This window comes from Carcharodon carcharias, chromosome 7 (genome assembly GCF_017639515.1).
Source record: "Carcharodon carcharias isolate sCarCar2 chromosome 7, sCarCar2.pri, whole genome shotgun sequence".
NCBI lineage: Eukaryota > Metazoa > Chordata > Chondrichthyes > Lamniformes > Lamnidae > Carcharodon > Carcharodon carcharias.
Window position 1 is genome coordinate 80815587 of NC_054473.1, and position 22702 is coordinate 80838288.

General features: G+C 41.6%; 1 protein-coding gene across 1 annotated transcript in view; it reads right to left on the minus strand.

Annotated features, from left to right (window-relative positions):
• The window catches only part of dock3 (dedicator of cytokinesis 3), a 1401685-nt gene that overhangs the window by 814973 nt on the left and 564010 nt on the right, over positions 1–22702 (minus strand). Inside the window, 1 exon segment of the mRNA XM_041191502.1 lies at positions 16569–16717. Within this exon segment, the coding sequence (XP_041047436.1) occupies positions 16569–16717 (149 nt within the window).

The window sequence follows — 22702 nt, forward strand, 5'->3', positions numbered from 1 at the left end:
TGACGAGCTTCTGGATTTGGCCTTCCAACTCATTGTGAAGAGTCAGCGGGTGGTGGGAGACATCAAACAGAGCTGTTAGAAGCCTTCAACAGAGCGGCATGCGAGTCAGAAGAGTACATCCGCCTGCTCTCTGATGAAGTGGTGCCCACATGTGCGCATATGGAGGTCTCCATGGGAGGGATGGCAGAAGCAATGGAGACCCTGGTCCAGCAGAATGCGGAGGTGTGCGCAGGCCTTATTTTGACAGCTGTATGGCTGTCGCTTAATTTGTTTGGCTGAAACAGGTGCACTGTATATACATGTTCTTTCTGTCTGCAAAGAACAGGGCCATGTATTAATATACATAGCTTCCAGTACACGCAAATGCGCCACACTGAGACCGACTGACAATCTTAAATTGGTTGTCAACATCATTCTTAGCACACTGACGATTATTTCGCAAGTATTGTCCAATCATGGAATCACATTTAATGTTGGACACTGTATTTTGAGCTTTGCAAGCATGTGATAGGTGGGTACTTGGCCTGTTGTGAACAGCGGAAGGGTCATTCTTATTTGATATGATCTGCCAGTCTTTGGGACATGCAGCCTAGGTATGCAACGCCTCTATCAGAGTCCACTTGCCAACAAATCGGCACTGTCTTCTCATACAGCATAAATAGGTCATTCCCCTGACATTGTTATTTTCTTGCAAGTTGCTTCAATGAGTGCAAGATGAAAAGCTTCGACAAAAAAATGACTCTTTTCTTCAGCAATGCTCAAGATTCGAGTAAGAACAAGACACTTGATGGTGGAGTCCTGAACAGTCTTTATTGACATTTAATATAAACAATTGACCAAACAAGACACAGAGGCTTTTGGAGAATGGTTCTATCTTTTGAACCCTCTGAAGGTTTGTTGAAATCCATATTCCTTTATAACTGTATTCTGCCTACATCCATGGTACATGTTACAGCTAAGGTCTCATGACATATCCATTCCTGAATGCTTTGAAAATAGTCCATTCATGTACAGTAGCTGTTTACTCCAAAGCTACCTCCCTCAACTAAAACATTTTGACTTAGCTGGTCTTGGGTCCTTTGAAGATTAAGCTACCTTTCTAAACTGAATATATAGATCCCTTGATCTATATTTGTTACCTTAGCCAGTGACGATAATATTCAGACATTTCAACAAGAAGACAAGCTTTTGTACACTTCAAATACCCTGCTTAATTTGGGAAGCCTGTTGTTTCAAGATACAAGGAAGTTCAATTATTAATACCCAAATCCCTAAGATTGCTAACGTACAACTTTCCAGAATATCCAACATAACTCTGGTCCAATCTGACTCCAGAGTAAAATTGGAGCCTTTCTACAAGAAATCAAATTCTACTTTGCTCTAGAATTTGCCTTGGCCCAATTGATATTAGAGCTCAGATATTCATGTGAAACGATACCACACCATACTGATGGTGCAGCTTAATGCACTGTTGTTGATATAGCAGGATTGGAGGGATGCTGTAACAAAGTGGTCATTTCAGGAGTTATCAGCATGTTCAAATTGCAGAGTACTATCATGCAGTACTATTTAGAAGTGGAGAAAAAGTGAAAAATAATTGGTCATGATTTTTTTTATCGAATACTTATCTCAGCCACTGAAGGTCGGCAGAAGTTATGGGAAGAATTTTTGGGTTGGTGAGCGGGGGCAGGGCTCGCTCGCCAATGGGTAAAATGACGCGTGGTGACGCTGGGTGTGCATCCCGATGTCACCGCACATCATTTAGATTGTCAATTCAGCAGGTGCGCCGCTGAGTCAAAGACCTTAATTGGCCCGCCAGCGTAAAATGGTGGTGTGGTCCTGATCGGGGGTGCTGATCGGGTTCCCACCCTCCCCGCCCGCTCGCACACAACCCCCCCAAATGGGGGGAAATTTCTGCCCTATGTTTTCACCCCTATTTGTTTGTCTGCAAACAATATACCTAAAAAAGCTAATGGACAGATTTTAACTAAACTTGGTAAGCAGATAGGGTATGGCCCAAGGAAGAACGGATTAGTTTTCGGCATAAATGTGGCTCCAGATCCATTAACGTTGGGATACAGAGTGAATTGGCTTTATTTCAGAATGTTGTTGAGTTTTTATTTAGAATGTTATTGATTGTTTTAGGATGTTGTGGATTATCTCAGCTGCTGTGGTGGAATTTGTCACAGCTGTCAAAATGCGAGCAGAGTTTTCAGAGCAGGTTGTTGGATGTGGATTACCTGAAGCCTTCTCAGTGAGATGGAAGCTCTTAATAAACAAATTTTGTTTTTCAGCTTTGTAGTTACAGTGCATCAACCAGGCAGGGAAAAGCCTCATGGAAGAGCTGTGTAATTGTAATAACATTGAGTTAACATGGCTTTGCGGAGGTATGCGCTCTACTGAGTGCCCTTATCACTTGTTTTTAGTTGCATATGACATAAGTACATTTCTACACATGTTGTTTACACATCTTTCTCAGAAGGCAGCTAATATAATTTAAACGCCTTAATAATGTTGTTATTTACCTAATACACTCCAAATGGTACAATTCAAACATCACTTTAGTTAAAAATGCGAATCAATCTTTAGAAAAATAACATAGGCCAGGATCTTGCGTTTGTCAGGTGTGTGCGATCAGTGGGCCCAGAAGTGGACGCGAAATGCCCTTCTGCCCGCGATCGGCCCTGATGACCAATTAGCTGCCAGCCAGCATAAAATGCGTGCTGAGAAAGCCTCATCACTGCCGGGCGTTGCGGGAAGAGGGCAGGCGCCAAGAGAAGGGAGAGAATCGCCTTACACTCCCTGCAGGCTGACAGCTGCTGTGGAGCTGCCTCAGGGAGCTGCGGTAATTTAAAAATGAAATGAGCTCAGTAAACTGCTGCAAACTGTGACAATACTATAAATGCAAGCACCTGGCAACAGACTACACAGCAGATCATCCCTCAAACGTCTTTTATTTTATTTAACCCCGGGCATTTCATCCCACTCTGGATGTAGTTTGTACTGAAAACGTGAAGGCCACCTGGCCATTTGGTCCGTGCGCCAACTGTAACTCTTTCGAGTACAAACCCGTTTCCATCTGTTTCAGATGAAGTTACATTGTTTCACAGTTTGCCATTGTGAGATTTGAACTCTTGATCTTGGGGTTACAAACCCAGTACCATAACCACTTGGCTATTTAGGCCAAGCCAACTGTAAACGGCCCGCCTAAAATCGTTGACAATTACCTCCTTAATGGGCTTAATTGCCCACTTAATTGTCGGGGGGGGGGGTGCGCTTCCCACTCCCGCATGCGTCCGACCATAAAGTTGCGTTCAAGCATGATGACATCGGGATGTACACCTGATGTCATTTCATGCAATTTTACATGTGTTCAGGTTGGGCGCCTAACCTCGGAACGCAAGATTCAGGCCATAGGCTGTGATTTCATAATGGACTCTTCTAATGTGAAGCCAGGAATGTACAAGTGTCCTGTGATTGGCTCCTACAAGCAGCTATAATTGCATGACTGAATTTATTTAAACCACAAGAATAGTGTCATGCCAGGTTAGTGGAAAATCACATTTGTACTCCAGATTTACATTATCCTTGAGCAATGAGAAATATGATCGGGTTTGGATTTTTAAGAAGTCATTGGTGCACTTGCGTAACCAAAATCCTCCTTAGGAATTGGTTTCTGAGATATTCCATCTACTGGATGCCAGTGGTGGCAATAATAAAATAGTTTCTTCCAGCAGTATATGGGTCTATCGTTAAGCTGACTTCTTAGTCAAGTTTGTCCAAATATCATCAACGTGACAAAAGTGTCAGGCATATCTGGAATCAGACAACACTGTCCCAAATACACTGATTCAGACATCACTGATGCAAATATCAGGATTCAGACATCACTGGCGCAAATATCAGGAAACAGACACCACTGTTTGTCTGTCAAGAATTCCATCAACATCAGGGACACCCTGGAGGTTAAATTGTGAAAACTAAAAATGCAATTTTGAACTGATTCTAAACATACAAGATCAGTTTATTTATGCAATCGCTTTGCAGTCATATTGCTTCATTTGCTGAATTCATCCCACAGTATAAGTATACTAAGATTCTGCAGAGTACTAGGTAACAGTTAAAAAAGGTGTGTGTCTTGCAAAATAGACTTCCTGTTATCCTGTGGAAACTTTTTAATTTTCTGCAAATGGTTTATTCATATTTACATACTTACATTTGCACTGAAGTATTCAGGTTGACAGATATTTAATAGCAATACCAAGAAAAAGAGATAACACTGAGAGGAAACTTGAGAGTAAGAAGATGAAACCAAAGGAATCATGTGAGGTAGACTTTTAAGAATCTTCAAACGGAAGGAGAGTGTTAACAAGCCCAAATGGGGGAGAGAATTCTTCAGCACAGGAGCACAGTGGAATGGGATAGAAGAAGGAACAATGAGATGTAGACCAGCATCAAAGGAACATTAGATAGTAGTACCAGAAGGTGAACTATGGAGGAGAGTAGCAGAATGATCAACACTGTAAATGATCGTAAAGAGATTGAGGCAGCCCAGGAATTGACTAAATCATTTGCAGTAATTAAAAATGACAAGTAATTAAGTAAGCATTTCAAGCAGAATTTTCTTTTGGGACATACAATGAAGGGAACCTTCCCCCACAAAAAATTGAGATAATTTAAAAATTAATGCTGAACCATATTTTGAGCATCAAGTCACACGCTCTTTTTTAATGGAACAGGAATATAGAGCATTTCAATGATCATGTTAAAAGTAAAAAAAAATAGCTAAATGCAGCTCTTCATGGTTGATGACACAACATAAACAGCCTTATAAAGTGGTTGAAAACTAAACCTGAGATTTTGAGGAATTCAAATGGTTGCAGCAAGGTGTGCAAAGTGACTGAAAAAGATGTGACGACATGGAAATTCTGATTATACATACAGTGGCTCAGTGGGAGACTAATAACTAAATGTAATGTTGCTAGAAGGAGAAGTGATCACTAGCAGGACCACTGACATGGGGACTGAACAAATCAAATTTTATTTTTACAATTTGGGATTCTGGGATTTTAATCAGAGTTTTTGAGGCTCAATTCTGCAATTCATCCTTTTCTCTGTGAAAACAATAAATTAATAGCTTTGGGCATCAATATTTGTGTCCCCTTGAAATTATTTGATATAATGTGCTGATAGTTAGATAGATGGTACAAATTAGCTTAAAAAAGACGCCTGACTTATTGGCACCTAAAGCAAACATTAGTTTATCTTTTACAATTTATCGGTGGAATATTTTAGATTTTGTTTGTGAAAGATCACAGAATAGGTTAGCTGAAGATATTCCATCAGCCTATTTAATTTCCTTCTGGAATACCAAGCTGATCATTCTCCCATTACAGCATCTGCTTGTTAAATGACTTGAGTGTCTTGGCATAAACCACACTCGCTGACAACGCATTTTAGCTGTTAATCATCCTCTGAGTAAATAAAAATTCCTTCCATCGAATGTAAATTTACTTGTCACAACTATGCTGTGCCCTCATTTCCTGCTGCACAGACATATCTGAAAGTATTATTCCAGGTTTACTTTCTCTATCCAGGTCAGATAGATAAATAAATATAATTCTATTAATGTCACTCCTAAGACATTTCTTCTTGAGGTTAAAAAAGGGATCTTGCTTATCATGTTGTTCTTCATAACTCATTCCCTTTAACACAATGGCCATGTTGCTTTCTTCTGAATTGCCGGTAAGACTTGTATAGCTTTCATAATGTTGTGGTATATGCAGAATCCTAACTGCCATGTAACAAGCGCAACTTCAGAGTTACCTGCAGGTACTTGAACTGAAGCACATGACAATATGAACTTGACAACTGACCTTGACAATATGATCCAGCATCCTTTGTTTATTGATGAACATAAGAATACAAGACCTTCAAGTCTGATCTGCCATTCAATACAATGATGGCTGATTGTTTGGGGTTAGACGATACATTTGTTTAATTTAACTGGGTTTTTCCTCACAGAAGGCAGTTGATGATTTGGTCTTGTGTAAGTTGAAGCTCATGGAGTCAAGGGAACAAAAGCAGATAAATGTTAGCCTGGCCTGTACCTTAAATGGGGGAAATACTAACTTTATTGTTTACCCAGTGGAACGTGGATGGGGGGCTTCAGTTCAGTTTGGAATTCACGAGAAGGAAAGAAGCTGGAAGATATGTCTAGTTTGAAACTTGAGGGCCAGAATCTTCGGGTCAGCGAGTAGGCGCAGGCCTCACTCGCCATCGCATAAAATGATGCGCGGTGATGTCAGACATGCGCCCCCACATCACCATGCGTCATTCCGATCTTCAGTTCAGTGGGCGTGCACTGCAGTCGGCTGCGTGCCTGCCGAACCGTCAAAGAACTATTAAGGCCATTTAAATATAAATTGAAATAGTTAACTGAGCTGCCTGTCCAACCTTAAGGTTGGCGGGCAGGCGAAGAACCCAGGCAGCCTTCACATTTATCATGAAACGTCATCCATGGGCGGGATGAGGTCTCATGAAGGTTTTTAAAGTTTAATAAAACTTTTTAATAAAATTCATTAACATGTCCCAGCTCATGTGACACTGTCACATGAGGGGACATGTTTTAAAAATGTTTTTTAATCTTTATTAAAATTTTTCAAACTCAAACTCATCTCCCTGAGGCAGCTCTGTACGCATGTGTACGAAAGAGCGCAGGCCCCAACTCAGCCTACTCCCCCTGCCCGCACAGAAAGCGCACATCGCTTCTGGGTGCGCGTTACGCTGGGCGGGCCTTAATTGGTCTGCCCACATAAAATGGCAGTGCGCAGCCAATTGGCGGGTGGCGATTGGCTGCAAGCCCACCCGCGCCCGCTCCTGCCCAATCCCCCTGATGGGGAGAAAATTCTCACCGAGGAATAAATCTACAGTGATCCTCACAGGGCCCTGTGGAAGAATGTAGTCAGCAGAGTTAGTTTGGAAGGCTGTGAAAAGGCAGTTGGGTATTGGCCAATAGCCAGGAGAGAGAGCTGAGAAGTCCATAGTTGTGAGGTATTTAAGGAATAGTTGGAGGGTCGCTTAGCCAAAGGCGAATGAAAGGATCCCTATAAATCTTGTACTTTGGAGAAAGTTGGAATACTGAAGAGAACTAAAGTAAATTCCAGAAGGCTGTGACATATCTTTGGATTGGTCCCAGAAGAAGTGAATGAACCTTCAAGATTCTTGTAAAGTATATAAGGGAACTCTTGTGGGGTGTGAGGTGGGGAGGAAAGGAAAAAGCAGAACTGAATTTATAAGTCTTTATAAACTGTTAAGTTGTTGGCGCTTGCTTTGTTTAATTTACTTTATCATATGTTTAATAAAGTTTGTTTTTGTTTAAAAATATGGAATCTTGTGGCATGGCTGCGGCAGTTAATTACTGGGTGTTTGGATTTCTCTTTAAGGTCCCTACCAGGATTGTACCAACCATCATGACTCACCCTAATGTGACAGAGATATAACTCATGTTATAGCATTTAATGATGATCTGCAAAGGAGGCAAAACCACTTTACTTAGCTTTTAAATTCTTTCTGCCTCCAATCCATAGTACATGCCTCATACAGGTGGTGTAAAACCTGAAAGCTGCTAAAGTCTGGTTGCCTCCATGGAAATTAAAAAACTTACCTAGAGTGGGTTCTCAATGAGTTAACAACGTTGTCACTTGTTGGGTTCCTTACCCAGGTTCCAGGGCCCGCTCCCTCCCCTGCCATTTTGAAAATGGCTGAGGGTGAGAATGGAGGCAGGACCTCTGTGAAGGGCCGCTAGGTGGCCCTTTATTCTGGTCCTGCTTCCATTTGGTTCCATTCAGGACCATGAAAATTTGGCCCTATGTGACATGCCTCCATACAGTAACTAATCAATGTTTAACTTTAATAGCTACTGACCTGAGTTTTTAAAGAAGTGATCCAAACAGTACTTATCAAAGGCCTTTCGGATATGCAGGTACTGTGCATCATGATATATCCAATTAATTTGGGATGTCATCTCTTTCAAAAAACGTCTAAAAAGTTTGTCAGGAAAGATCTATCCTGATTGAAGCTATGCTGGTTACAGTTTATTAATTTAATTTCATTAATAGGAATTCTTTCATTTTAATTTGATTATTGAAGTCACCCTGTAGTTACTCGTTTCTGTTAGAAGCTCTGTCATGCTCGTGACTACCTTAAAAGAACCAGTGGTTTACAAATCTCCTTCCTTATCTCTCCAAATACTCTGAGGTACAGTCAATTGTCCTGAGGGGTCTACTGGTTTTCAGCGCCATCATCTATCTGGGACCTCTCCACTAATAATAAATGTTTGAATGGATTATATTATCACTCCTGGTTAAAAATGTTCAATTTTTAGCATGTTAATTATCTTCTATTGTCCTTACATTCAGCTCCATTTAAATCCCTTAGTGTTTAACTTTCCTCTCAAACAACTCTCCTGCTTAGTTCTGATGGTTTGCATATGATACTATGCCATTTCCCATTTTCCCCCCTTATCTCTTGTTTGACTAGCTTCTATATTATCTTGTATTTGGCCCATTGGTCATCCACTATCTTCTCCCCACAAGCTATTTATTCTAATTTTACTTTTAAGGTTCTTGTATAACGATTGCAGAGTATACAATCTATATTGCAAAATTATCCTCTATGTAATAATGAATAATGAACTTCATCGAGTAAAAGGAGCAATATTTACGCACAAGTCCAGCCCTAGACTTGAATCCAGCTTTGTACGTCAAAATAAATACATTCCTAGCTACATATCATCTGCTGTTTGTTACACAGTCTCTACCTGTCCCATTAATAAAGTTTGTGGTATAAAGAAGGAGCTTGCATTTATATACATCGTCAAGAAGTTCAAAGAGTGCTTTGTAACCAAAGGTTTACTTTTGGAGTGTAGTCACAGTTGTCACAGGCAAATTAAATATCAGTTTTCAAAGGCCCATATACAGCAAATTAATGAACAATTAGAAACAGTTTTCAGTATTGTTAATTAAGGTGGAGATGTTGATGAGTTAGATCTCAGTCTGGCTGAACTTGTTCTCACGCTGAACAATTTCTCCTTCAACTCCTCTCACTTCCTCCAAATAAAAGGTGTGGCTATGGGTACCCGCATGGGCCCCAGCTATGCCTGTCTCTTTATGGGGTATGTGGAACATTCCTTGTTCCAGTCCTACTCCGGCCCCCTTCCACAACTCTTTCTCCGGTACATCGATGATTACTTCGGTGCCACTTCATGCTCTTGTCGGGACTTGGAAAAATTTTATTAATTTTGCTTCCAATCTCCACCCCTCCATCATTTTCACGTGGTCCATCTCTGACACTTCCCTTCCCTTCCTTGACCTCTGTCTCAATCTCTGGTGATAGACTGTCCACCAATATCCATTACAAACGCACCGACTCCCACAGCTACCTCGACTACAGCTCCTCACACCCCGCTTCCTGTAAGGACTCCATCCCATTCTCTCAGTTCCTTCGCCTCCGTTGCATCTGTTCCGATGATGCTACCTTTAAAAACAGTTCCTCTGACATGTTCTCCTTCTTCCTTAACCGAGGTTTTCCACCCACGGTCGTTGACAGGGCCCTCAACCGTGTCCGGCCCATCTCCCGCGCATCCGCCCTCACGCCTTCTCCTCCCTCCCAGAAACATGATAGGGTCCCCCTTGTCCTCACTTATCACCCCACCAGCCTCCGCATTCAAAGGATCATCCTCCGCCATTTCCGCCAACTCCAGCATGATGCCACCACCAAACACATCTTCCCTTCACCCCCCCTATCGGCATTCCGTAGTTTGCTTCCAATCTCCACCCCTCCATCATTTTCACGTGGTCCATCTCTGACACTTTCCTTCCCTTCCTTGACCTCTCTGTCTCAATCTCTGGTGATAGACTGTCCACCAATATCCATTACAAACCGACCTACTCCCACAGCTACCTCGACTACAGCTCCTCACACCCCGCTTCCCGTAAGGACTCCATCCCATTCTCTCAGTTCCTTCGCCTCCGTCGCATCTGTTCCGATGATGCTACCTTCAAAAACAGTTCCTCTGACATGTCCTCCTTCTTCCTTAACCGGGGTTTTCCACCCACGGTCGTTGACAGGGCCCTCAACCGTGTCCGGCCCATCTCCCGCGCATCCGCCCTCACGCCTTCTACTCCCTCCCGGAAACATGATAGGATCCCCCTTGTCCTCACTTATCACCCCACCAGCCTCCGCATTCAAAGGATCATCCTCCGCCATTTCCACCAAATCCAGCATGACGCCACCACCAAACACATCTTCCCTTCACCCCCCTTATCGGCATTCCATAGGGATCGCTCCCTCCGGGACACCCTGGTCCACTCCTCCATCACCCCCTACTCCTCAACCCCCTCCTATGGCACCACCGCATGCCCACGCAAAAGATGCAACACCTGCCCCTTCACTTCCTCTCTCCTCACCGTCCAAGGGCCCAAACACTCCTTTCAAGTGAAGCAGCATTTCACTTGCATTTCCCCCAACTTAGTCTACTGCATTCGTTGCTCCCAATGTGGTCTCCTCTACATTGGAGAGACCAAACGTAAACTGGGCAACCGCTTTGCAGAACACCTGCGGTCTGTCTGCAAGAATGACCCAAACCTCCCTGTCGCTTGCCATTTTAACACTCCACCCTGCTCTCTTGCCCACATGTCTGTCCTTGGCTTGCTGCATTGTTCCAGTGAAGCCCAACACAAACTGGAGGAACAACACCTCATCTTCCGACTAGGCACTTTACAGCCTTCCGGATGGAATATTGAATTCAACAACTTTAGGTCGTGAGCTCCCTCCTCCATCCCCACCCCCTTTCTGTTTCCCCCTTCCTTTTTTTTCCAATAAATTATATAGATTTTTCTTTTCCCACCTATTTCCATTATTTTTAAATCTTTTATGCTCTCCCCACCCCCACTAGAGCTATACCTTGAGTGCCCTACCATCCATTTTTAATTAGCACATTCGTTTAGATAATATCACCAACTTTAACACCTATGTGTTCTTTTGTTCTATTGTTGTTGACATCTTTTGATGATCTGCTTCTATCTCTGCTTGTTTGTCCCTACAACCACACCCCCCCTCCACCTCTCTCTCTCCGCTCCCCACACACACACCTTAAAACAGCTTATATTTCAACTCTTTCTTGGACTCGAACTCAAGTTTTGTCGAAGGGTCATGAGGACTCGAAACGTCAATTCTTTTCTTCTCTGCCGATGCTGCCAGACCTGCTGAGTTTTTCCAGGTAATTCTGTTTTTGTTTTGGATTTCCAGCATCCGCAGTTTTTTTGTTTTTAGATCTTCAAGTAGTTGCAAGAGGAGCTTTCGTGTTTTGAACAGGGCAGACCTGTAACACAGTTTAAACCCACAGCCTTCTGACTCAGAGAGTCATACTGCTTAGCCAGGCTAACTATGGAGACTTGGTTTTATATAAAATCAGGGATAAACGAATCAATGGTCATTCATCCATACAGTTTAATTCCATCCAACAGCCTATGCATAATTTAAATGTTTCAGGCTGTCTCCACTAATTTAATCTCTTTGTGAGAACAAAAAACTGTCAAAAGCTCTAAACTATGAAACCTCCTCTGTAACATGTAATTAACCAAATAAATTAAGAATAAGATTCAAATTTTAGGATCTCAGTCTAATATTTCAATTTATATGAACAACTGTATCAAATTCCAGGATCATAGCAGCGCCCTATTCTAACTCACTGGGGAAAATTTTACCCCCCATCAGGGGGGTTGTGCGGGGGTGGGCACGGACCAGATTGGCGCTCCTGATTGGCTCCGCGTTGCCATTTTACATGGGCGGGCCAATTAAGACCCGGCCAGCGTGACATGCGTCCGGACTCTGTCACATGAGCAAGGACATATTATTAAATTATAAAATTATAAACTATAAAATTATAAAATTTTCATTTCATTATTTGCTTTTGGAAACCTTATCCCATCCATTGATGAGGTTTCCCAAAAAGTGCAAAGGCTGCTTGGGCTTTTTGCCTGCCTGCCAACCATAAGGTTAGATAGGCAGTGAAAAATGTACATTAATTGAGACTTTAATGGCCTCAACAGGGCTTTTAATTGTCGCCAGGTGCGCTGCCGATTCCCGTGTGTGCCCACCGACCAAAATATCGTGCGACTGCTCGTTGACGTCGGGACGCTCGCCTGACGTCAGCGTGTATCATTTTACGCTCGAGCAGGTCGGGCATGCGCCTGCCCACCAAAGTATAAATTTTGGCCATAATGTTGTCACCGTATAACATTAAACACCTTAGACATGGTGATTAGAGATTTAAATAAGAAATGCAGATGTAAGCAAGGAATTGAGCCTACGTTTGGGGACAGGTCCATATGAACACAAAACATTTAGCTGAATGACTGAATGTGTGAAGAGCTTGTGTTCATTATGACGGATGTTTGGGATATCACACTGTTGCTCATGCATGCTTTACAGTGATGGATGGGAGAGGAGAATCAGAAGTAGCTTGTGTTGTATAGACTGTGACTAATATAATTGTCCTACAGGGGATAACGATTAAGAAGCAAGTCAGTAAAGGTGATTGAATTTACAATGCTGTTGCTCAGTCTGTCTCTTAACAAGAGTCCCTTAATAATGTTGCAGGAACATATAGTTTAGGTTGAACAAAACTAGACTGTCCTAATAGTTCAGTCCAGGTAAAACATGTGTTTAGGTGTGAACACAGGAAAATCAGTAACATCCAAAGCATAAGCTAAAGCAAGCACCAAATCAGAAAAAGTTGTAAATAATGCTAATGTTCGAATTGTCTGTGATTTCAGTAAAGAAGAAATCTGATAAAAGTCCCGTGTTAAAGAAATGAAAAAGAGCTCTGTGGTTTCTGCCATTTTCTGTTTTATTTTAGATTTCCAGTCAAAGTGTTCAGGACATACCAACAGCTTAGGGGATACCATTGACAAGAAACTGAACTGGATCAGGCATATAAATGCTGTGTCTACAAGTGCAGATCAGAGGCTGGGAATTCTGCAGCATGTATGAAAGTCAATGTCGTTCCAGAGGACCATAGGCTGCTCTCTCATTAGAGAGAGGTGACTTGTGATGCGTTTAACTTAGGGTTGCCACACCTCATGTGAGGGGTGAGATTGAGAACGCGGGGCCTTCATGGATGACCTCAGCCGGTACAGGAATTGAACCTGCGCTGTTTTGGCATCACTGTGCATCACAAACCAGTTGTCCAGCCAACTGAGCTAACCGACCCCCAAGTCCATGTGATCTAAGTACATGCAGAGTGATGTTTGGGAGGGAATTCCAGGATTTTGACCCAGTGACAGCGAAGGAATGGCGATATAGTTCCAAGGCAGGATGGTGTATGGCTTGGAGGGAAACTTGCAGGTGGTGGTGTTTTCATGCATCTGCTGACCTTGTCCTAGGTGGTAGAGGTTGCAGGTTTCAAAAGTGCTGTCGAGGAGCCCTGGTGAGATGCTGCACTGCATCTTATAGATGGTACACAGTGCTGCCATAATGCATCGGTAGTGGAGAGACTGCATGTTGGAGGTGGTGGATATGCCAAGGGTGGATTGGATATGTCAAGGACATCTTCCATCCTGCAGACATGCTTGATCTACCAAAACCGCCTCTGTTTGATTAGTTCAAACTCACTTGGGAACTCTTACTGCTGCAAGCGTGATTTTGACTAGACAGGATATCCTCAAAATGTGCCACTGGCAGAGAAGATGGAAATGATTGAACTTCTTTTCCAGGCAGCTGTACGTTGCCCACGTTCCACAGCCAAACAGAGCAAAGTACTGAGAACACAGGCTTTATAAACCATCAGCTTGGTCCTAAGGGTCAGCATGGTGTTATCCCAAGCGTGTTTCACAAGTCAACAGGCCAAAGATAGTAGCCGCTTTCCATATGCATGCATTGCGCTCAATATCAAGGAACAGATTATCAATGTGGATCTGAGATAGCAGAATTTGCTAACTACTTCCAGAGGGGTGTTATTTAGTGTGATCAGGTTGGTGATGAAATACTTGTCCCCATGACTACGGTTTTTTGATGCTTATAGTTAGGTAAAGCAAGTTACAAGCATGGGAGAGACAGTACATGAGTCTACGTAGCTGAGTTTCCATGTGAAAGAATAGTGCAGCATGGTCAGCCAAGGAAGAGACAGGAAAGTAGAGTTCAGGCAAAAATAAGATCAGCCAAGATGTTATCAAATGGCAGAGCAGGCTCTAGGGGTCAAATGGCCTACTCCTACTCCTAATTCGTATGTTCATATATTCGTATGTACAAGAGAAGTGTAGGGAACAGACTTTACCCCTCTAATTTACTTCCTTAGATCTCACTAAGGCATTCGGTACAATCAGCAGTATTTTATTCTCCATGCCCTTCACCTTCCCTGCAGATATTCGTTCCCTGATCAAGATGTGATGTGTTTTTGTCATCGCTTTTCAGTCTTGATAGATTGTAGAGTTTGCCGTCTGACCTATTGTGCAGGGAAGGCAGAAGGAAGAAAATACCTAAAAGTGTGGGGGCTGGGATACAGCCCCCTTTTACTCCATTCTTTATTCTGAAGCTGTCAGAAGTGGAGCCATAAACTGCAAAATGCACTGCATGCTGTCATGAAAGAAAAGAATGAGACAGGAGCTTTGGTAGACTGCCAATTTTTCACAAAACCTTATACAGACTGCTCTGCTGATGGTGTTGAATGCATTAGTGAGATCTACTCCCATAACCTTTGACTCCCTTGTCCATAAAGAATCTAACTCAGCCTTAAAAATATTCAATAACCCTCTGTCAGGAAGAGATATTAATGTTTTTAATGTTATCGGAAATTATTTTTTAATAGAGGTTTAGTCTGTGTCTGTGTTAATTGGATTAAAGCCACCAAATCTGGGTGCTTTGATGTATCGTAGTTCTGAGATGTAAACAGTAAGGTAAAGGGTGCATTTGCATTTTGTTGAATAAACCTATCAAAGATTGGGGGTGAAATATTGCACCTAGCTAGGAGACACCAAGTAATGTTTATATTACTAATAAAATTGGTACTATGAAAGGGGTTCAAAGGGCCTGGTGAACACAATGAAAATTTACATTCAAAAGGGAAAATCTGGGTATAACAGAAAGCAGTTTGTGTGTGCAGGGCAGAGGCATGTAATATCGAAGCAGCTCTAAGTCTAAAACTATCTGCAAAGGAGCCAAGTTGAAAGGAATCTCATTTTGAATTCATAAGGTGAAAAATGCTTTGCCTGAAATCTGTTTAAGTCTATTGGTTACTGTTGCCTTAGTGGAGATGAATTTGGGAATTTATTATAAGTTATAATAGTAGTAATTTGTAGCCATGTGTATGTGTTTAATTTGTTGTAAATTAATAAATGTCTCATTTAGTTTGATATAAAAACCTCTGGAGAACTGGTGGTCTTATTCCTGAATTTATGAGTTGCAAACCAAAACATACCAATTGAATTTACTTTTATTCATTTTTCTGGCTGGGCTCTCAGAGAGTTGTGAGTCTTTGCAACTCTTCCTCAAAAGGCGGTGGAAGCACAGTCATTGAATAGTTTTAAGGCAGAGCTAGATAGATTCTTGATAATGGGGTGAAAGGTTATAAGGGGTAGATGGGAATATTGAGTTGAGGTTACAATCAGGTCAGCCATGATCTTATTAAATGGTGGAGCAGGCTCGAGGGGCCGAGTGACCTACTCCTGCTCCCAATTCGTATGTCTGTCTGCTTCTCTCTGCATTTTCTTTTTGGAGTTGCCTTGCTGTGGGGGATCATGCCCATTACGCCTCTTGATGGACGGAAGCCGCATTACAACTCCAGTAGGGGACTTTAGCCACAGGGTGAAGGCGATTGAGAAGGACTCTTGCAATGACCTTCCCTGTGGTGGACAGCAGCGATCCCCTCTATAGTTACCGCAGTCGGTCTTGTCTCCTCTTTTGAAGATGGTCACAATTATGGTGTCTTGGAGGTCCCCTGGTATGTTCTCTTCCTTCGAGATGAGGGAGATGAGGTCACGTACTTGTGTCAAAGGTAAGGGTGAGACCATCAAATCCACTACTACCAGGGCAGGTAACTCCCTACCAATGCTTACAAAAGAATTGCTCATGGTAATTGCTTTTGTGGCATGTAAGACTAATGGATAAAACACGCAACCTCAAAATAATTCTGTTTAAATTCCAAGACGATGTGAAGGAGGGGAAGAATTGATCTGGGTGAAAACAGTTAGACATAGAAAATCAGTTATTGTTTGAATCCCAATATTAAAACTATTTTCTAAGCTCAGATAAATTATGTATGCATCTCAAGCAGGTCTACAATTTGCCAGTATTTAAATATTTAATTACTGTATTATAGCTGAGATGAAAGTGAATAAAATCCCTTTTATGAAGATTGCAATTTTGGCTTTTGGAGGATGTGTTGGAGGCTCACTTATACCCTGTACTGTTGAGCACTGGAAGGACATTTGGCACAAGGGGATGATGGACAATATTATGAACAGTCCATAAAATATAAATGATTAACCACATTCCCTAAATTAACTTACTCATTTCCCCAGTCCAGGCGGACTGTGATGTGTCGTTTGACATCACGGATTTGGTCTTGGGTCAGGTGACCAGATAGAAGTTGTCTCCGCAAATCAATCAGTTCATTCATTACATGGCGCAGTTTGTAAAATAAATCCACCTTGTGTTTCTGTAGAAGAAAAAAGTAGAAAACAATTAAACAAAATGTTTACAATCTTGCTGAGAAATTATCTGCTTGTCTTCATCCCTCACACTTGACACTACATCTCCTGACCACAAGCCAACTAATTTTCTACCATACTCACCACAGTAATGAAGGGAGAAGAATTCAACATGCACTTTTCCTCCTCTCCACAGAGTGCAGCAGTGCATTTTAGTATTCATTAAAATCAAAGCGTCACCATCAAGTACTCCCCATGTCTAGTGCAGTGACACACAGTAGGTGTTTCTCTACTCTGCCATGACAGTATCCCTCAAAACTCTGAAGAACATTTCTTTTTGCATTGGTGTGAATTTTATCATTCCCCATACTAGCTATGCTTGTGATGTGCTTGAAGAAGACTGCCAATGTTATAAATTACAGGTAGTTTTATGTGGTCATATTTGCGTTGAGACACATTTGAACTGGAAACTTTATAATTAGAAAGAACTGTTTACGAACATACAAACGTACAAATTAGGAGCAGGAGTAGACAACTTGGTCCCTAGAGTCTGTCCCGCCATTTCATAAGATCATGGCTGATCTGATTGTAATGTATTCCCACATTCCCACCTGCCCCCTAGAGCCTTTCACCCCCTTGCTTATCAAGTTTTGGATCGTCAGTTTAGGCTGGATTTGAACCTTTGTGTTAGAAACAAAAAGGACATTGAATTAAACCACTGCATTATACAGTCTCATAGATGCATAAAATTCTACAAATGGACATAATATTGAAGATAGTAAGGTAGGTCAGATTTTTGTTGCTGGGTATCATCAAATCTCTGATGTTTCTGGAATCAGAATTCATCTTTCTAGTACACTATGAGCCAAAAGATAACTGCACAAAATTTGTTAGCATATCAAGAACAAAGTCAAACTGCGACAGGAAAAGTACACATGTCCACCCTAATCAATGCAAGTCCACACTAATCAATGCATATACGTGTTTCCAAATTTACCTACCTACACTGCTGTCAGCAAGCATTTAAAACATATAGGCTGGAGACATGACACAAAAGATAATAACTTATCTAATGCTTTGGGATTAGGCTTTCTTTTTATAATTATAGCACTGTTAGAACTTAGTTATCATTGCCTTAAGAATGCCTGTTAACATTGTATTCTGCATGTAACATAACCACAAAGCATGATGGATAAGTTCAGTTGAAGGTTGGTTAATGTTTTGTATGTGTTATATGAAATCCCAAGAAGCGATGTAAAATGCTTAATTCAGTTGATGTAAAACTTTATTCAAGATGCTTTAAACTGAGTACAGTCTCAGGGAAACTTCCAACCCTTTGTCCAGTAAAAGACTGTAGATATACCCTCCCTGGAAAAGGGCTGTGAAAACTGAATCGGCACATGTTGACCCTTTTAAGCTGCCACTGTTAGGTAAGAGACCACAGGCTCACACCTGCAGGAGCCATGATTTTCAGTCTAAGACCTGTAAAAGACAAAAGCCATGAGTTGCATAGAGTTATTAGTATCAAGGAAGTCTGAGCTTGAAGCCCCTAAGGGTCTTGAAATACATGCCAACGCAAAGGTAAAGCATTGGTAGGACAATGAGGCAATTACCAACCAATTGGGTAGTTAGGAAAAGAGTTTTATTGAACAGGGAACAGTGCCTGGGTTGAAAAAGGGTATAAAGTAAGAATGTGTAAGACCCCACAGCACACATCATCATTGAGAAGAGGAGAAAAAAGAACACAGATTTCAATCAAGAGACGAGCTCCTTAATCGACTGGTGGTTGAGGACTGGTGTTCCACAGTGAATGCGACTGCTTACCATTTCATTTTTGCTAAGTATCACGATTTGTATTTATTGTGATAAACTTAATAAACTTTGTGAAGCTTATGAAAACACACTCGCACCCAGCATGGTCTATAGCTAGTCTGAACTGACAGTCCCTTTTAGATCAGCATTCTTAAATTAGTCTGTGATTGTAATTGATCTGAGACTTACAATTAAATTAAAGCAAACCCCAGGTTTTATAATATGCTTACAGGAGCTTTGTACGGCATGGAATGTGTGGCTTATTGCCAGGTTTAATATCCGCACTCTACAGAACCTGTCTGTCTCAATTATGCAGCTTACTGTGTGAGTAATGAAGGTTTTATTGGTCAGTTTTGAAGCAGGCTTTTTTGACGGTCTACTATTTAAATAGATTCTTAAAGCATTAAGTGAAATGTAGCCAACTGGTTCTTTTAGAAAGAAACTCTACAAGTCTCTGTCACTTTGAATAGATGTTCTGCTGTTGAGTAAACCTGATAAGCAGACAGAAGAAACACTGGCACTAATTTCACAATAATCCTCAAATATACAAATTGTGTCACATGACTAGAGTGCAGATTCTTTGGTTCAAGAAGGGAGAGGGGGATATGTCTGGTAACTTACATTGTGAGATATAATTCATGAGCACGTAGAAATACTATATTGATCAAGGATAGCAACATAAAAAATAAGAGCAGGAGTAGGTCATTCAGCCCCTTCAAGCTTGTTCTGCCATTCAATATGATCACGGCTGATCCTCCATCTCAATGCCATATTCCCGCTCTCTCCCCATACCCCTAGATGCCTCTAGAGTCTAAAAATCTATTTCCTTCTTAAATATATTCAGTGACTTGGCCTCCACATCCATCTGTGGTAGAGAATTCCGCAGGAAGCTGTTTCTCCTCATCTCAGTCCTAAATGGCCTACCCGTATCCTCCGACTGTGACCCCTTGTTCTAGACAAGCCCGGCCAGAGAAACATCATCCCTGCATCCAGTCTGTCCAGCCCTGTCAGAATTTTACATGTTTCAATGAGATCCCCTCTCCTGTAGGTTTGTCCAGCATGATTTCCCTTTCATAAATCCATATGGACTTTGTCTAATCCCATTGATATTTTCTAAGTGTACTGTTATCATGTCCTTTATAACAGACTCTAACATTTTCCCTACAACTGATATCAGGCTAACTGGTCTGTAATTCCCTGTTTTCTCCCTCCTTCCTTTTTTTTAAATAGTGGGGTTACATTTGCCACCCTCCAATCAGCTGGGACTGTTCTAGGATCTACAGAATTTTGGAAGATGACAGCCAACGCATCCATTATTTCCATGGACACTTCCTTTAGTACCCAGGGATGTAGATTATCAGGCCCTGGGGGTTTATCAGCTTTCACTCCCATTAATTTCTCCATCACTATTTTTTTAATTAATATTAATTTCCTTCAATTCCTCCTTGGTTCCCTAGCATTTCTGGGAAGTTATTTATGTCTTCTTCTGTAAAGACAGAACTAAAGTAGTTGTTTATTTGCTCCGCCATCTCCTTGTTTTCTATTGTAAATTCTCCCATTTCAAATTGTAAGGGACCGACAATTGTCTTCACTAATCTTTTTCTTTTTACATACTTATGGAAGCTTTTACAGACTGCTTTTATGTTCCTTGCAAGTTTACTCTCATGCTCTATTTTTCCTCTCTTAATCAATCTCTTGGTCCTCCTTTGTTGAATTCTAAACTACTCGCAATCCTCAGGCTTGCTACTTTTTCCAGCAACATTATATGACTCTTTTTATATAATGCTATCCTTAATTTATTTTGTTTGCCATAGTTGGGCTGCTTTTCCTGTTGTGTTTTGCACCAGAAAGGAATGCATAACTGTTGCAATGCAAGCATTCATTCCTTAAATATTAGCCATTGCCTATCCACTGTCATGCCGTTTAATGAAGTTCTCCAATCTATCCTAGCCAATTTACCCCTTATAGCTTCATACTTTCCTTTATTTGGATTTAGGACCCTTTCAGATTGGACTATTTCACTTTCCATCCTAATAAAGAATTCTATCATGTTATGGTCACTCTTCCCTAAAGGACCCCGCACAACAAGATTATTAATTAACCCCTTCTCGATGCACAATACCAAATCTAGGATGGCCTGTTCCCTAGCTGATTGCTTGACATACACATTGCAGGAATTCATCCACCAACGTAGTATTGCTAATTTAGTTTGCCCAATCTATAGGTAGATTAAAATCACCCAAGATTACTGTAGCACCTTGTTACATGCATCTTTAACTTCCTGTTTAATGTCATCACCTACCTTACCACAACTGTTTGGAGGCTTATAGACAACTTCCACAAATGTTTTCCACCCCTTGTTGCTTTTTAGCTCCATCCAGCCTGATTCTACATCTTGATTTTCTGAGCCAATATCCTTTCTCACTTTTGCACTGATTTCATCCCTAACTAACAATGCCACCCCACCTCCTTTTTCTTCCTGCCAGTCCTTCATAAATATTGAATACCCTTGGATATTCAGTTCCCAGCCTTGTTCACCTTGCAGACATGTCTCCGCAATCACAATCATATCGTATCCGTTTACATCTATTTGCGCTGTTAATTTGTCTATCTTATTGTGAATGCTCTGTGCATTCAGATACAGTGTCTTTAGACTTGTCCTTTTTAACATTTTTACACATCTTTTTTCTGTACTATGGCCCTATTTGCTGCTAGCCCTTGTTTCCTCTGCCTTCCATTTCTGCTTTCTACTTTTCTGTCTTTCAGCTCTATTTTTGTTTTCCTCTCTTGTGTCTTCCCACTCTGATTCCCACCCTCTGCTAATCTAGTTTAAACCCTTCCCCACAGTACTAGCAAATACCCCTCCGAGGATATTGGTTGTGGTTCTGCTGGGGTGTAATCAGTCCAGCTTGTACAGGTCCCATCTTCCCCACAATTAGTCCCAATGCCTCAGGAATCTAAATCCTTCCCTTGTACACCAACATTCCAGCCAGGCATTCATCTGATCTATTCTCAACTTCCCCAACATTAACTGGGTTAGTCATAGTGTGATAGGTTTAGAGGGAGCGGAATTCTTAAAATGTATCCAGGAAAGCTTTATAAGCCAGTACGTAGAAGGTCCTACAAGAGAGGGGGCGGTCCTGGACTTAATTTTAGGGAATGAAGCCAGGCAAGTGGCAGAGGTATCAGTGGGGGAGCACTTTGCAGATAGTGATCATAACTCCATTAGATTCAAGGTTGTTATGGAAAAGGACAAGGATGGGCCAGAAATCAGAGTTCTAAATTGGGGGAAGGCCGATTTTAATAAAATCAGATATGATTTGGCCAGATTGTACTGAGAGCAGCTACTTTTAGGTGAATCTGCGTCAGAGCAGTGGGACTCATTCAAGAAGGAAATAGGGAAAGTTCAAGGTCAACATATTCCAGTAAAGACAAAGGGTGGGACCAACAAATCCAGGGAACCCTGGGTGTCGAGGCATATACAGGATTGGATAAAGAGAAAAAGGGAGGCTTATGGCGGATGTCGAGAGCTCAAAACAGTGGAAGCCCTAGAGGGGTATAGAATGTGTAGGGGGGAACTTAAAAAAGAAATTAGGAGAGCAAAAAAGGGGGCATGAAAAAACTGGCATGTAAAATAAAGGAAAATTCAAAGTTATTTTGCAAGTACATTAATAGCAAGAGGATAACTAGGGAAAGAGTAGGGCCCATTAAGGACCATTGTGGTAATTTGTGTGTGGAGCCGGAAGACGTAGGTAGGGTTCAAAATGAATACTTTGTGTCGGTGTTCACAAGTGAGAGGGACGACGTGGGTATGGAAATCAGGCAGAAGGACTGTGATATAATTAAATAAATTAGCATAAAAAGGGAGGAGGTTCTAAGCTGTATGCAGACTTGAAAGTAGATAAATCTCCAGGCCTGGATGAAATGTATCCCAGGTTGTTGAGTGAGGCAAGGGACGAGATAGCAGGGGTGCTGGCAATAATTTTCAATACCTTCCTGGCCACAGGAGAGGTGCCAGAGGACTGGAGGACAACAATTATGGTACTGTGATTCAAGAGGGGAGGAAGAGATAAACCAGGGAACTACAGGCCAGTCAGTTTAACCTCAGTGGTGGGAAAACTATTGGAAGCAATTCTGAGGAGCAGAATTAATCTACACTTGGAGAGGTAGGGATTAATCAA